Below are 13,700 nucleotides of genomic sequence, written 5' to 3'. Positions count from 1 at the left end.
AGTAGTTGAGGTAGGGCTGTATAAGTTTCAAGTTTCAAGTTGTAATGTCACATGCACAAGTACAGTGAAATGCCTTTCTTGTAAACTCAAAACCCAACGATGCAATAATTAATAACCATGTAATACTAAACACTAGAAATAAGAATATGCAATATGAAATACACAAGTAAGTAAGCATACTATATATAGGGAATATTTAAAAAGTCAGTTCCAATACCATATTTACAATGTGCAGGGATACAGAAGTGATGGAAATAAATATGTAGAGGGGTAAGGTGACTAGGCAACAGGATATAAGATAAACAGAGTAGCAGCAGCTTGTATGTTAGTTGGTGTGCGGGTGTGTAGAGTCAGTATAAATGTATGTGCATATTATGTGTGAGTGAGAAAATTATGGAGTGAGTGTTTGTGTGTTGGAGTGACAGTGTGTATGTAGGGCCCTGTGAGTGTGCATAGAGACAGTGCAAATATTGAGATAAAAGGTCAATAAAGATACAAGGTTAAAACAGATTGTCTGTGTAGCTATTTCGTTAGCTATTTATCAGTCTGATTGCTTGGGGATATAAGCTGTTCAAGAGCCTGTTGGTGTCAGACTTGATGCACTGGTACCTCTTGCCCTGCCGCAGCAGAGAAAATAGTCTGTTGCTTGGGTGGTTGGAATCTTTTACGATTTTCCGGGCCTTCTTTTCACACCGCGTGATATAGAGGTCCTGGATGACAGGGAGCTCGGCCCCAGTGATGTACGCACAACCCTCAGTAACGCCATGCGATCGAGGGGGGTGCAATTGCCATATGCTTTCAATGGTACAGCTGTAGAACCTTTTGAGGATTTGAGAGCCCATGCCAAACTTGTTCAACCTCCTGAAGGGGAAGAGGCACTGTCGCGCCTTCTTCACGACTGTGCGTGTGTGTTTGGACCATTTTAAGCCTTTAGTGATTTGAACACCGAGGAACTTAAAGCTGTCTACCTTGCTCCAACACCCCCCCACCCCCGTAGTTATTATCATTATTTATTCGGGGAAATAAATAAAAGGGGTGCTGATGGGAAAAATGGGTGCTGATAGGATTCCGCTAAGACGCTGGTGTCCCTATGCCCAGCCCAGAGCACTGCCCACTAAGCCCTGACCCCTTTCTCTCTCCTCCACACGGTGTTGGGAGCCCCTTCACTCACAGCAGGCTAGCACTTGTAGGGACATCATGACACAGTCCCTCTCCACACCTTCAGCCCGAGCATTGTGACTTGTTAAGAGGTTGAAACCCAAGCCGGCTCCAGGAGAAGGCTTTTCTATGGGAGGACATTCCTCAGATGCACACTCCTCATGCCCCACCTACACACTGATGTTAAATCATAATAACACTATTCTCAGCTGTGATTGGATAAGATTTATGTAACTCTTAGAATTCAGGATAGGAGTTAACAGGGGTAAGATAAGTGAGACTCCGCTAACACTTAACTTACATCCAACAGGTATAATGCGTTATAATGTGTTATAAGCATGTATGTGCATTTATAGCATTCTTGAGTATAATAACGTTCTCTCTCTCTCGCTCTATGATTGGAGGAGATCTGTCCAATGAGCTGGTCCGTCACTTCCTGATTGAGTGTACACAGAAAGGAGTGCGGTTGAAGGGCTGTCCCAATGAGCCCTACTTTGGTGAGTGTCTCCACCGTAGCACACGTTTTGTCATACCCTGTTGAAGACAGTGATAAAACAATGGTGACCCCTGCTGGTTGCTCTCTGTACTGATATAAAAGCATAACGTTCCTGTGTGCCCTCTACTGGATAATGATTGAAAGTGTGCTTCAGCTCTTATGATGATGTTCATAGCTAATATGAAATCCTCTTTAAAGTAATATGTTGGTTACCATTGTTATGTTTTTGTTTTACAGGTAGTTTAACTGCGTTGGTGTGTCAGCACTCCATAACTCCCTTGGCCCTGCCCTGCAAACTCATCATACCTGACAGAGGTAAGATGTCAAATCTCAATGTCCTTACACATAACATTGTGTTACAGTAACAAGGTAAACAGGGTTTAGTTTTATAAAACATAATTGTGTCCTCTGCCAAAGCAATTTAATGAACTCTAGTCTCTCTCCTCTCTGTGTAACTATATGCGGGAGGACTGGAAATTGCAGTGCAGTTTAGAATGATATGATGCAATTTATAAGCCTGTGCATGCGACTCTTGTCAACGTAGGCTAATTGCCTTTACGTGGTAGCCATAAACCAATGTCATCAGTGGCAGAGGGTCAATAGAGAGAGGAAGGGAGAAAAAAAAAATGGCGGCAGAGTGTAATCAGATTTATTTTAATTCAGTGATATGCCACTGCCTCATTCTTCATTTCAAACATCTTGCTTTTACATCGTATACAAAAACATATTTTTTTCCTATGTTGGTAGATCCTCTTGAAGACATGGTGGAAAATACTACTACACAATCTGTCACCAACTCTGCTGCTGAGCTCCTTAAACAAGGAGCAGGTAGGGCTTAAAGGGATACTTCGGGATTTTGGCAATGAGGTCTTTTATCTATTTCCCCAGAGTCCACGAGTTCATCTGACTCTGAGGAAGTAGACAAAGGGCCTCATTGCCAAAATCCCAAAGTATCCCATTTAAATCCCTTTACTAACCACATATTTAAGCACATGATTAATTAAGCACATGATTATACAGGTGTATGACTATTAGGCTAATCAATGGGGAGTAAATTAAAGGCTAAATAAGTATTGGGTAAGCCTCAACAACCACAACCTCTGTTCCTAAGTGATTGTGTAGATAACATGTTGTGCAGACAGTAATAGTAGCTCCTCTCTTCTGTGGTCTTGCAGTGTGTAATGTGTGGTTCCAGTGTGTGTTCATTGTGTAGTGTGTGTTTAGTGTGTGTTTGTATCCGTTTGTAACGTGTGTTTCTCCGCAGCGTGTAATGTGTGGTTCCTGGGCTCAGTGGAGATGGAGTCTCTGACGGGGTACCAGGCTGTGCAGAAGGCCACCAGTGTAACACTGGGCTCAGACCCCCTGCCCACCTCCACCGTGGTCCACTTGAAAGTCTCCTCACAGGGAATCACCCTCACCGACAACCAGAGGAAGTGAGTCATGGAGAATACACAGACAAACAGACAGACAGACAGAGACACCTATATTAGTAATGCATGTATAGCTAATATAAAATGATATATATACAGTGCCTTCGGAGAGTATTCAGACCCCTTGAATTTTTCCACATTTTGCTACGTTTCAGCCTTATTCGTATTTTTATATTTTTTCCTCAGCAATCTTCACACAATACCCCATATTGACAAAGCGAAAACAGGTTTTTAAAGCTGTTTGCAAATTTATAAAAAATTAAAAACATAAATAACTTATTTACATAAGTATTCAGACCCTTTGCTATGAGATTCGAAATTTAGCTCAGGTACATCCTGTATCCATTGATCATCCTTGAGATGTTTCTACAACTTGATTGGAGTCCATCTGTGGTAATTTCAATTGATTGGACATGATTTGGAAAGTTTTTATGGGGGGGGGGGGGGGGGGGGGGGGTAGAATGATTACTTTATCCTATCCCAGGTATTCCTTAAAGAGGTGGGGTTTCAAATGTCTCCGGAAGGTGGTGAGTGACTCCGCTGTCCTGGCGTCGTGAGGGAGCTTGTTCCACCATTGGGGTGCCAGAGCAGCGAACAGTTTTGACTGGGCTGAGCGGGAACTATGCTTCCGCAGAGGAAGGGGAGCCAGCAGGCCAGAGGTGGATGAACGCAATGCCCTCGTTTGGGTGTAGGGACTGATCAGAGCCCGAAGGTACAGAGGTGCCGTTCCCCTCACTGCTCCATAGGCAAGCACCATGGTCTTGTAACGGATGCGAGCTTCAACTGGAAGCCAGTGGAGTGTGCGGAGGAGGGGGGTGACGTGAGAGAACTTGGGAAGGTTGAACACCAGACGGGCTGCGGCGTTCTGGATGAGTTGTAGGGGTTTAATGGCACAGGCAGGGAGGCCAGCCAACAGCGAGTTGTAGTAATCCAGACGGGAGATGACAATTGCCTGGATTAGGACCTGTGCCGCTTCCTGTGTAAGGCAGGGTCGTACTCTCCGAATGTTGCAGAGCATGAACCTGCAGGAGCGGGTCACCGCCTTGATGTTAGCGGAGAACGACAGGGTGTTGTCCAGGGTCACGCCAAGGCTCTTCGCACTCTGGGAGGAGGACACAACGGAGTTGTCAACCGTGATGGCGAGATCATGGAACGGGCAGTCCTTCCCCGGGAGGAAGAGCAGCTCCGTCTTGCCAGGGTTCAGCTTGAGGTGGTGATCCGTCATCCATACTGATATGTCTGCCAGACATGCAGAGATGCGATTCGCCACCTGGTTATCAGAAGGGGGAAAGGAGAAGATTAGTTGTGTATCGTCAGCGTAGCAATGATAGGAGAGGCCATGTGAGGATATGACAGAGCCAAGTGACTTGGTGTATAGGGAGAAAAGGAGAGGGCCTAGAACTGAGCCCTGGGGGATACCAGTGGTGAGAGCACGTGGTGCGGAGACAGCTTCTCGCCACGCCACTTGGTAGGAGCGACCGGTCAGGTAGGACGCAATCCAGGAGTGAGCCGCGCCGGAGATGCCCAGCTCGGAGAGGGTGGAGAGGAGGATCTGATGGTTCACAGTATCAAAGGCAGCAGACAGGTCTAGAAGGACAAGAGCAGAGGAGAGAGAGTTAGCTTTAGCAGTGCGGAGAGCCTCCGTGACACAGAGAAGAGCAGTCTCAGTTGAATGACCAGTCCTGAAACCTGACTGGTTTGGATCAAGAAGGTCATTCTGAGAGAGATATCAAGAGAGTTGGCTAAAGACGGCACGCTCAATAGTTTTGGAAAGAAAAGAAAGAAGGGATACTGCTCTGTAGTTGTTGACATCAGTGGGATCGAGTGTTGGTTTTTTGAGAAGGGGAGCAACTCTCGCTCTCTTGAAGACGGAAGGGACATGGCCAGCGGTCAAGGATGAGTTGATCAGCGAGGTGAGGTAGGGGAGAAGGTCACCGGAGATGGTATGGAGAAGAGAGGAGGGGATGGGGTCAAGCGGGCAGGTTGTTGGGCGGCCTGCAGTCACAAGTCGCAGGATTTTATCTGGAGAGAGAGGGGAGAAAGAAGTCAAAGCATAGGGTAGGGCAGTGTGAGTAGGACCAGCAGTGTCATTAGACTTAACAAACGAGGATCGGATGTCGTCAACCTTCTTTTCAAAGTGGTTGACGAAGTCATCCACAGAGAGAGAGGAGGGGGGGGGGGAGGGGGGGAGGATTCAGGAGGGAGGAAAATGTGGCAAAGAGCTTCCTAGGGTTAGAGGCAGATGCTTGGAATTTAGAGTGGTAGAAAGTGGCCTTAGCAGCAGAAACAGATGAAGAAAATGTAGAGAGGAGGGAGTGAAAAGATGCCAGGTCGGCAGGGAGTTTAGTTTTCTTCCATTTCCGCTCCGCTGCCCGGAGCTCTGTTCAGTGAGCTCGCAATGAGTCATCAAGCCACGGAGCTGGAGGGGAGGACCGAGCCGGCTGGGAGGATAGGGGACACAGAGAGTCAAAGGATGCAGAAAGGGAGGAGAGGAGGGTTGAGGAGGCAGAATCAGGAGATTGGAGGGAGAAGGATTGAGCAGAGGGAAGAGATGATAGGATGGAAGAGGAGAGAGTAGTGGGAGAGAGAGAGCGAAGGTTGCGGCGGCGCATTACCATCTGTGTAGGGGCAGAGTGAGTAGTGTTGGAGGAGAGCGAGAGAGAAAAGGAAACAAAGTAGTGGTCGGAGACATGGAGGGGAGTTGCAGTGAGATTAGTAGAAGAGCAGCATCTAGTAAAGATGAGGTCAAGCGTATTGCCTGCCTTGTGAGTAGGGGGGGACGGTGAGAGGGTGAGGTCAAAAGAGGAGAGGAGTGGAAAGAAGGAGGCAGAGAGAAATGAGTCAAATGTGGACATAGGGAGGTTGAAATCCCCCAAAACTGTGAGGGGTGAGCCATCCTCAGGAAAGGAACTTATCAAGGCGTCAAGCTCATTGATGAACTCTCCAAGGGAACCTGGAGGGCGATAGATGACAAGGATATTAAGCTTAAATGGGCTAGTGACTGTGACAGCATGGAATTCAAATGAGGAGATAGACAGGTGGGTTAGGGGAAAAATTGAGAATGTCCACTTGGGAGAGATGAGGATTCCTGTGCCACCACCCCTCTGACCAGATGCTCTCGGGGTATGCGAGAACACATGGTCAGACGAGGAGAGAGCAGTAGGAGTAGCAGTGTTTTCAGTGGTAATCCATGTTTCCGTCAGCGCCAGGAAGTCGAGGGACTGGAGGTTAGCATAGGCTGGGATGAAGTCAGCTTTGTTGGCAGCAGAACGGCAGTTCCAGAGGCTGCCTGAGACCTGGAACTCCAGGTGTGGGGTGCGTGCAGGGACCACCAGGTTAGAGAGGCAGCAGCCACGCGGTGTGAGGCGTTTGTGTAGCCTGTGCAGAGAGGAGAGAACAGGGATAGGCAGAGGCATAGTTGACAGGCTGTAGCAAATGGCTACAATAATGCAGAGGAGATCGGAATGAAATGAACTAAACATCTGGAAGAAGAGAGAGCAGGGCCTCCCTCACCAAAACTTCCACCTCAGAAACTATAATTGTTTCACTGAACCACCCGAACAAAAACTCTCCCAACTTCCACCTTTAGAAATCAGAATTGTTGTGAACCACAGCGGTTCAATGTTTAAAGGAGTAGACTCAACCCACTTTATTCAGCTAGCTAACTATGACACCATAGCTAACTAGCATGCTAGCATCCAATAACACACAGTTTAGCACCAACACTTGGTCACAACAAACCACCAATAGTGTGTTAACACACTAAGCAGATAATTCGTGTCCGTGTCTAGTTCCTTTCATAACGCAGCAATAATTAAACGTTGGCTAGCTTAGCACAAATATATTGTATTTAGCTGCCACAGTACAGCACACAATGGCTACTGTGTTGACTCTGTTCGAAAAACGGCTAGCTAGCTAGCTTCGTGCTACACCGAAGACAATGCCAACCTACAGTAACTACCCACAACAGCCCACGATGCCTAACTATGACACCATAGCTAACTAGCATGCTAGCATCCAATAACACACAGTTTAGCACCAATACTTGGTTACAACAGACTACCAATAGTGTGTTAACACACTAAACAGATCACTCGTGTCCGTGTCTAGTTCCTTTCATAACGCAGCAATAATTAAACGTTGGCTAGCTAGCATAAGTATATTGTATTTAGCTACTACAGTACAGTTAGCTGGTCGTGTTGGCTAGCTAGCAATGGCCACTGTGTTGACTTTGTTTGAAGAACGGCTAGCTAGCTAGCTTCGTGCTAGACCCGGCACCGCCGAAAAACAATGCTAACCTACAGTAACTACCCACAACAGCCCACGATGCCTAACTATGACGCCATAGCTAACTAGCATGCTAGCATCCAATAACACACAGTTTAGCACCAATACTTGGTTACAACAAACTACCAATAGTGTGTTAACACACTAAACAGATAATTCGTGTCCGTGTCTAGTTCCTTTCATAACGCAGCAAAAATTAAACGTTGGCTAGCTAGCAAATTAACATTGGAAACAACTCTTCACCGTTGTTAAACGTTACCAGTAGCTACCCGCTAGCTAGCTAGCCTCGTGCTTTCTCCGGGCTCCGCCGTAAACAATACTTACCTACAATAATTACCTACGGAAACCTACAATAACTACCTAAATAAACTACCTACAATACCTAACTACAACTACCTACCTACGATCAAATGCATGGTTTAAGCTTTACTCAACACCATATAAGAAGCCAAGCTTACCTCAAGCTTACCTCCTGCTAGAGAAAACACAACCTCTCCTGACCACAGCGTGGCCCACTCGACATGAGTGTGCTCATAAAATAAAACTACTGCTAAAACACTTCAATCGTACCTGGTCCTCTTCGGTTATGTCGATAAATGCTGGGACACTCATTTTATAATTATTTTAGTGAGCCTAGATCAAATCCACGCTCGCACTACCGATCATTTGTAGTCAGCAATAGGGAGTGATTGCTTCCTACAAGAGCACAAAAGTTGACAGTGCATGTCAGAGCAAAAACCAAGCCATGAGGTCGAAGGAATTGTCCGTAGAGCTTAGAGACAGCATTGTGTCGAGGCACAGATTTCTGCAACATGGAAGGTCCTCAGAACCACCAAGACTCTTCCTAGAGCTGGCCGCCCGGCCAAACTGAGCAATCGGGGGAGAAGGGCCTTGGTCAGGGAGGTGACCAAGAACCCAATGGTAACTCTGACAGAGCTGTAGAGTTCCTCTTTGGAGATGGGAGAACCTTCCAAAAGGACAACCATCTCTGCAGCACTCCACCAATCAGGCCTTTAGGGTAGAGTGGCCAGACGGAAGCCACTCCTCAGTAAAAGGCACATGACAGCCCGCTTTGGGGATGACCAGTGAGATATACCTGCTGGAGCGCAGACTACGGGTGGGTGTTGCTATGGTGACCAGTGAGCTAAGATAAGACTGGGATTTGCCTAGCAGTGATTTATAGATGACCTGGAACCAGTGGGTTTGGCGACGAATATGTAGTGAGGGCCAGCCAACAAGAGTGTACAGGTCACAATGGTGGGTAGTATATGGGGCTTTGGTGACAAAACGGATGGCACTGTGATAGACTACATCCAATTTGCTGAGTAGAGTGTTGGAGGCTATTTTGTAAATGACATCACCGAAGTCAAGGATCGGTAGGATAGTCAGTTTTACAAGGGCATGTTTGGCAGCATGAGTGAAGGAGGCTTTGTTGCGAAATAGGAAGCCGATTCTAGATCTAACTTTTGATTGGAGATGCTTAATGTGAGTCTGGAAGGAGAGTTTACAGTCTAACCAGACACCTAGGCATTTGTAGTTGTCCACATACTCTAGGTCAGACCCGCCGAGAGTAGTGATTCTAGTCGGGTGGGCGGGTGCAAGCAGCGTTCGGTTGAAGCTGGTGTTAAAAAACCTCCAAACGGGCATGAATTTAGTTTTACTAGTGTTTAAGAGCAGTTGGAGGCTACGGAAGGAGTGTTGTATGGCGTAGAAGCTTGTTTGGAGGTTTGTTAACATAGTGTCCAATGAAGGGCCAGATGTATACAAAATGGCGTCGGCCGCATAGAGGTGGATCCGAGCGTCACCAGCAGCAAGAGCGACATCATTGATATACACAGAGAATAGAGTCGGCCCGAGTATTGAACCCTGTGGCACCCCCATAGAGAGACGGCCAGAGGTCCAGACAACAGGCCCTCTGATTTGACACATTGAATTCTATCTGAGAAGTAGTTGGTGAACCAGGCAAGGCAGTCATTAGAGAAACCAAGGCTATTTAGTCTGCCAATAAGAATGCGGTGGTTGACAGAGTCGAAAGCCTTGGCCAGGTCGATGAAGACGGCTGCGCAGTACTGTCTTTTATCGATCGCGTTTATAATATCGTTTAGGACCTTGAGCGTGGCTGAGGTGCACCCATGACCAGCTCGGAAACCGGATTGCATAGCGGAGAAGGTACGGTGGGATTCGAAATGGTCGGTGATCTGTTTGTTAACTTGGCTTTCAAAAACTTTCGAAAGGCAGGGCAGGATGGATATAGGTCTATAACAGTTTGGATCTAGAGTGTCACCCCCTTTGAAGAGGGGGATGACCACGGCAGCTTTCCAATCTCTGGGGATCTCAGACGTTACGAAAGAGAGGTTGAACAGGCTAGTAATAGGGGTTGCGACAATTTCGGCGGCTAATTTTAGAAAGAAAGGGTCCAGATTGTCTAGCCCAGCTGATTTGTAGGGGTCCACATTTTTCAGCTCTTTCTGAACAGTAGCTGTCTGAATTTGTGTGAAGGAGAAGCGGGGGGCATGGGCAAGTTGCAGCGGAGGGTGCCGAGCTGGTGGCCGGGGTAGTGGTACCAGGTGGAAAGCATGGCCAGCCGTAGCAAAATGCTTGTTGAAATTCTCGATTATTGTAGATTTATCGGTGGTGACAGTGTTTCCTAGCCTCAGTGCAGTGGGCAGTTGGGAGGAGGTGCTCTTATTTTCCATGGACTTTACAGTGTCCCAAAACGTTTTGGAGTTAGTGCTACAGGTTGCAAATTTCTGTTTGAAAAAGCTAACCTTTGCTTTCCTAACTGATTGTGTATATTGGTTCCTGACTTCCCTAAAAAGTTGCATATCGCGGGGGCTGTTCGATGCTAATGCAGTACGCCACAGGATGTTTTTGTGCTGGTCAAGGGCAGTCAAGGAACCAATATACAGAGAGATCCTTGATGAAAACCTGCTCCAGAGCGCTCAGGTCCTCAACAGGACAACGACCCTAAGCACACAGCCAAGACAACGCAGGAATGGCTTCGGGACAAGTCTCTGAATGTCCTTGAGTGGCCCAGCCAGAGCCCGGACTTGAACCCGATCGAACATCTCAGGAGAGACACTCCCCATCACACCTGACAGAGCTTGAGAGGATCTGCAGGGAAGAATGGGAGAAACTCCCCAAATACAGGTGCGCCAAGCTTGTAGCGTCATACCCAAGAAGACTCAAGGCTGTAATCGCTGCCAAAGGTGCTTCAAGAAAGTACTGAGTAAAGGGTCTGAATACTTATGTAGATGTAAAATTTCTGTTTTTTATTTGTTATAAATTAGCAAACATTTCTAAAAACCTGTTTTTGCTTTGTCATTATGGGGTATTGTGTGTAGATTGATGAAGGGAAAAAACCATTTAATCAATTTTAGAATAAGGCTGTAACGTAACAAAACGAAAAAGTCAAGGGGTCTGAATACTTTCCCAAGGCACAATGCTTTATACACAGTTATACTATGTATTTCTCTTTTCCCCTCCTCCCTCTCTTCTTCCCAGGTTGTTCTTCAGAAGGCATTATGCAGTGACCACTGTCATCTTCTGTGCATTGGACCCTCAAAATCGGAAGTGAGTAGAATAATTAACATAATGTGAAATAAGAGTGCTGTGGTGCTAATATCATCAGCTTATACCGTCTGTATGATGCCTTGTATGTTCTTTCTGTGTTCCTTTCCCCATCCATTCTTAGGTGGAAAAAAGATGGCTGCACTTCAGCAAAGATCTTTGGCTTTGTGGCGAGGAAGACGGGCAGTGGGCAGGATAACGTGTGCCACCTGTTCGCCGAGCACGACCCCGAGCAGCCCGCCAGCGCCATCGTCAACTTTGTCTCCAAGGTGATGATTGGCTCCCAGAAGACCAAGTAGCCCTGCCACGCTGCTAGCTAATTGGCTAGTGGGGCTGTTTCTAAACTGAAAACCGTACAACCCTCAACCTGAAGGTTATGAGCCAGGACTTGGACAGGAAGGCAGTGGACAGGCAAGCAGTGGAACAGAGTTCCACCCACAGAACTAGAATGGGTTTTGTGAGATTCTATTTCTATGGTAACACCACGTAAGAATGGGATACAATTGATAACAAGCATGAAAAGACTTACAAGTTACAACTCCACAACCTATCCAAGTCATCTCCTGCTTACAACACAGAGGGAACTGTGGACCATCAGCAGGACAGGAGACTCGATGAGATCTTTCATTGAGTCGAATTAAAACTCAAAACTCCTTTGACTTCATTTTCTAACAGACTCTTTTCTTATGATGATTATTAGGGGTGTGTCCGGAGGGAAAAAGAGAATATACAACAGCTATGTTATAAGATGTGTATTTCATTTTCATTTATTGTTGTAGAACTAACACAGATGTTTGCATTTCTGGCTCGAAAGGGTTTACAGTTTTATGTATCCCAGCTCTTACAAGCTAGTTACATTTTCCTATTCTCAACATGCTCCGTATGGTGTGATACTATACTATAGGGAAGCATAGAAGCCTGGCATGTAAGGGTTTGTCATGTCTAATATTTAACCAAAAATAAATAAACTATATAAAGCATTATTCAAGCTATTAAAAACGGTAATGAAAAATACTGTAAATCATAACTTCTCCTTATGTTATCAAAAACTTTATTTTTGTAAATGCATCATATACTATTTGAAAAGTAATATCTATTGACTTTATGTTCTAACAAAAAAATTGAAATGTTTTCCCTGAACTGATGTTTCACCATCCCAATCATTTCTCTTGAATTTTGATATTGCTCAACTCTTGAAATGTATGTGAATTAAAACAACTATCAAAACAATAACACATACAAATGCAAAGATCTGGAAGGGGAGTGTTGGAATGAATCAGACCACAGAAAAATATTATATATGTAAACCCTAATATATTCTATGATTTCCTTATATAATTTGTTAATTACGTGTACTTTGAATTCATTTACGACTTTGTTCAGTACTACTTTGTCTGGAAGAATGTTTTAAAATGGATAAATTACTGTCTCAAATAAGTGTTTTAAATTGACTTTTTGGTGGTATATTATTGCCACTAACTATATATTGAAATGTCTCAGTGTTAAAATATATACAGTACACTGAGTATACCAAACAGTAGGAACACCTTCCTAATATTGAGTTGCACCCCCTTTTGCCCCCAGAACAGCCTCAATTTGTCAGGGCACGGACTCTACAAGGTTTCGAAAGCTTTCCACAGGGATTCTGGCCCATGCTGACTCCAATGCTTCCAACAGTTGTGACAAGATGGCTGGATGTCCTTTGGGTAGTGGACCATTCTTGATACACACAGGAAACTGTTGAGCGTGAAAAACCCAGCAGTGTTGCAGTTCTTGACACAAACCAGTGCGCCTGGCACATACTACCATATCCCGTTCAAAGGCACTTAAATATTTTGTCTTGCCCATTCAACCTCCGAATGGCACACATACACAATCAATGTCTCAATTGTCTCAAGGCTTAAAAATACTTATTTAACCTGTCTCCTCCCCTTCATCTACTCTGATTGAAGTCGATTTAACAAGTGACATCAGCTTTCACCTGGATTCACCTGGTCAGTCAATGTCCATGGTGTTCTTAATGTTTTGTATACTCAGTGTATATTAGAGGACATTTGTATTATACATTTCATTTGGAATTCTGAAAAAATTATTGTGTTGGAACAATAGGTGATCATTGGGACTTGATTGAGCTCGATGGAAAAGTACAAAAGTGTCAACATTGCCCACCCAATGCATCAAGCGAGCTCAATTAAGTGCAGCTTTTTAATCACCTTTTTGTCTAGATTAATTTTCTTTATGTCAAATAATCAGGGCAGGGACCACCTAATTCCAATACACTTTGTTGATATACTATACATTCATAGTTTATGTACATTTTAGTTGTATTTTTTTCATTTTGCTCATGATGTACTAGTTATATTATCTACAGTCTGTACCTCATAATACCTTTACTATCTCATATTTGAAAAAATAATTATATTTTATGTTTCATATTGATCTGCAGCAAGTGACATATAAAGTTTATTTGTATATGAGAAATGGCATTTTCAATGTTGAATGTGAATAAACAAAAGGGAAGAGTTATGTCATTGGTCCACTTATCTTTTCTCAAACAGTATGCCAACATATAGTCGAGAGAGAGAGAGAATAGGATGGAGATTTGTTGAGTTGAGTTTGACAGTATGCACAATTTGTGTGTCGGTTTTTCCTCCAGGAAACCAGAAGAGGGTGCTAGTAACACACACATCCATGTCTGTAAGATCCTCTGAATCCTCTGTGACTGTCACGATCGTCATAATGATTGGACCAAGGCGCAG

At 44.9% G+C, this 13,700-nt stretch overlaps 1 protein-coding gene across 2 annotated transcripts in view; it reads left to right on the top strand.

Moving 5' to 3' along the window:
- The window catches only part of LOC311147245 (tensin-3-like), a 91,944-nt gene extending 78,477 nt beyond the window's left edge, over positions 1-13,467 (top strand). The window contains exons 21-26 of one of the 2 annotated variants that reach the window (XM_084183912.1): positions 1,566-1,655; positions 1,892-1,969; positions 2,402-2,482; positions 2,919-3,087; positions 10,876-10,944; positions 11,066-13,467. In XM_084183912.1, the coding sequence (XP_084040038.1) occupies positions 1,566-1,655; positions 1,892-1,969; positions 2,402-2,482; positions 2,919-3,087; positions 10,876-10,944; positions 11,066-11,240 (662 nt within the window). In that variant the 3' untranslated portion in view covers positions 11,241-13,467. Of the gene's footprint in view, positions 1-1,562; positions 1,656-1,891; positions 1,970-2,401; positions 2,483-2,918; positions 3,088-10,875; positions 10,945-11,065 lie in introns of both variants that reach the window. The other variant, XM_084183911.1, reaches the window with a different exon arrangement.
- Positions 13,468-13,700: the final 233 nt, after the last annotated feature.

Source organism: Coregonus lavaretus, assembly GCF_964263955.1.
Source record: "Coregonus lavaretus genome assembly, chromosome: 19".
NCBI classification, from domain to species: Eukaryota; Metazoa; Chordata; class Actinopteri; order Salmoniformes; family Salmonidae; genus Coregonus; species Coregonus lavaretus.
Note: the sequence above shows the minus strand (reverse complement) of the source record. Positions and strands in the feature narration are given on the sequence as shown.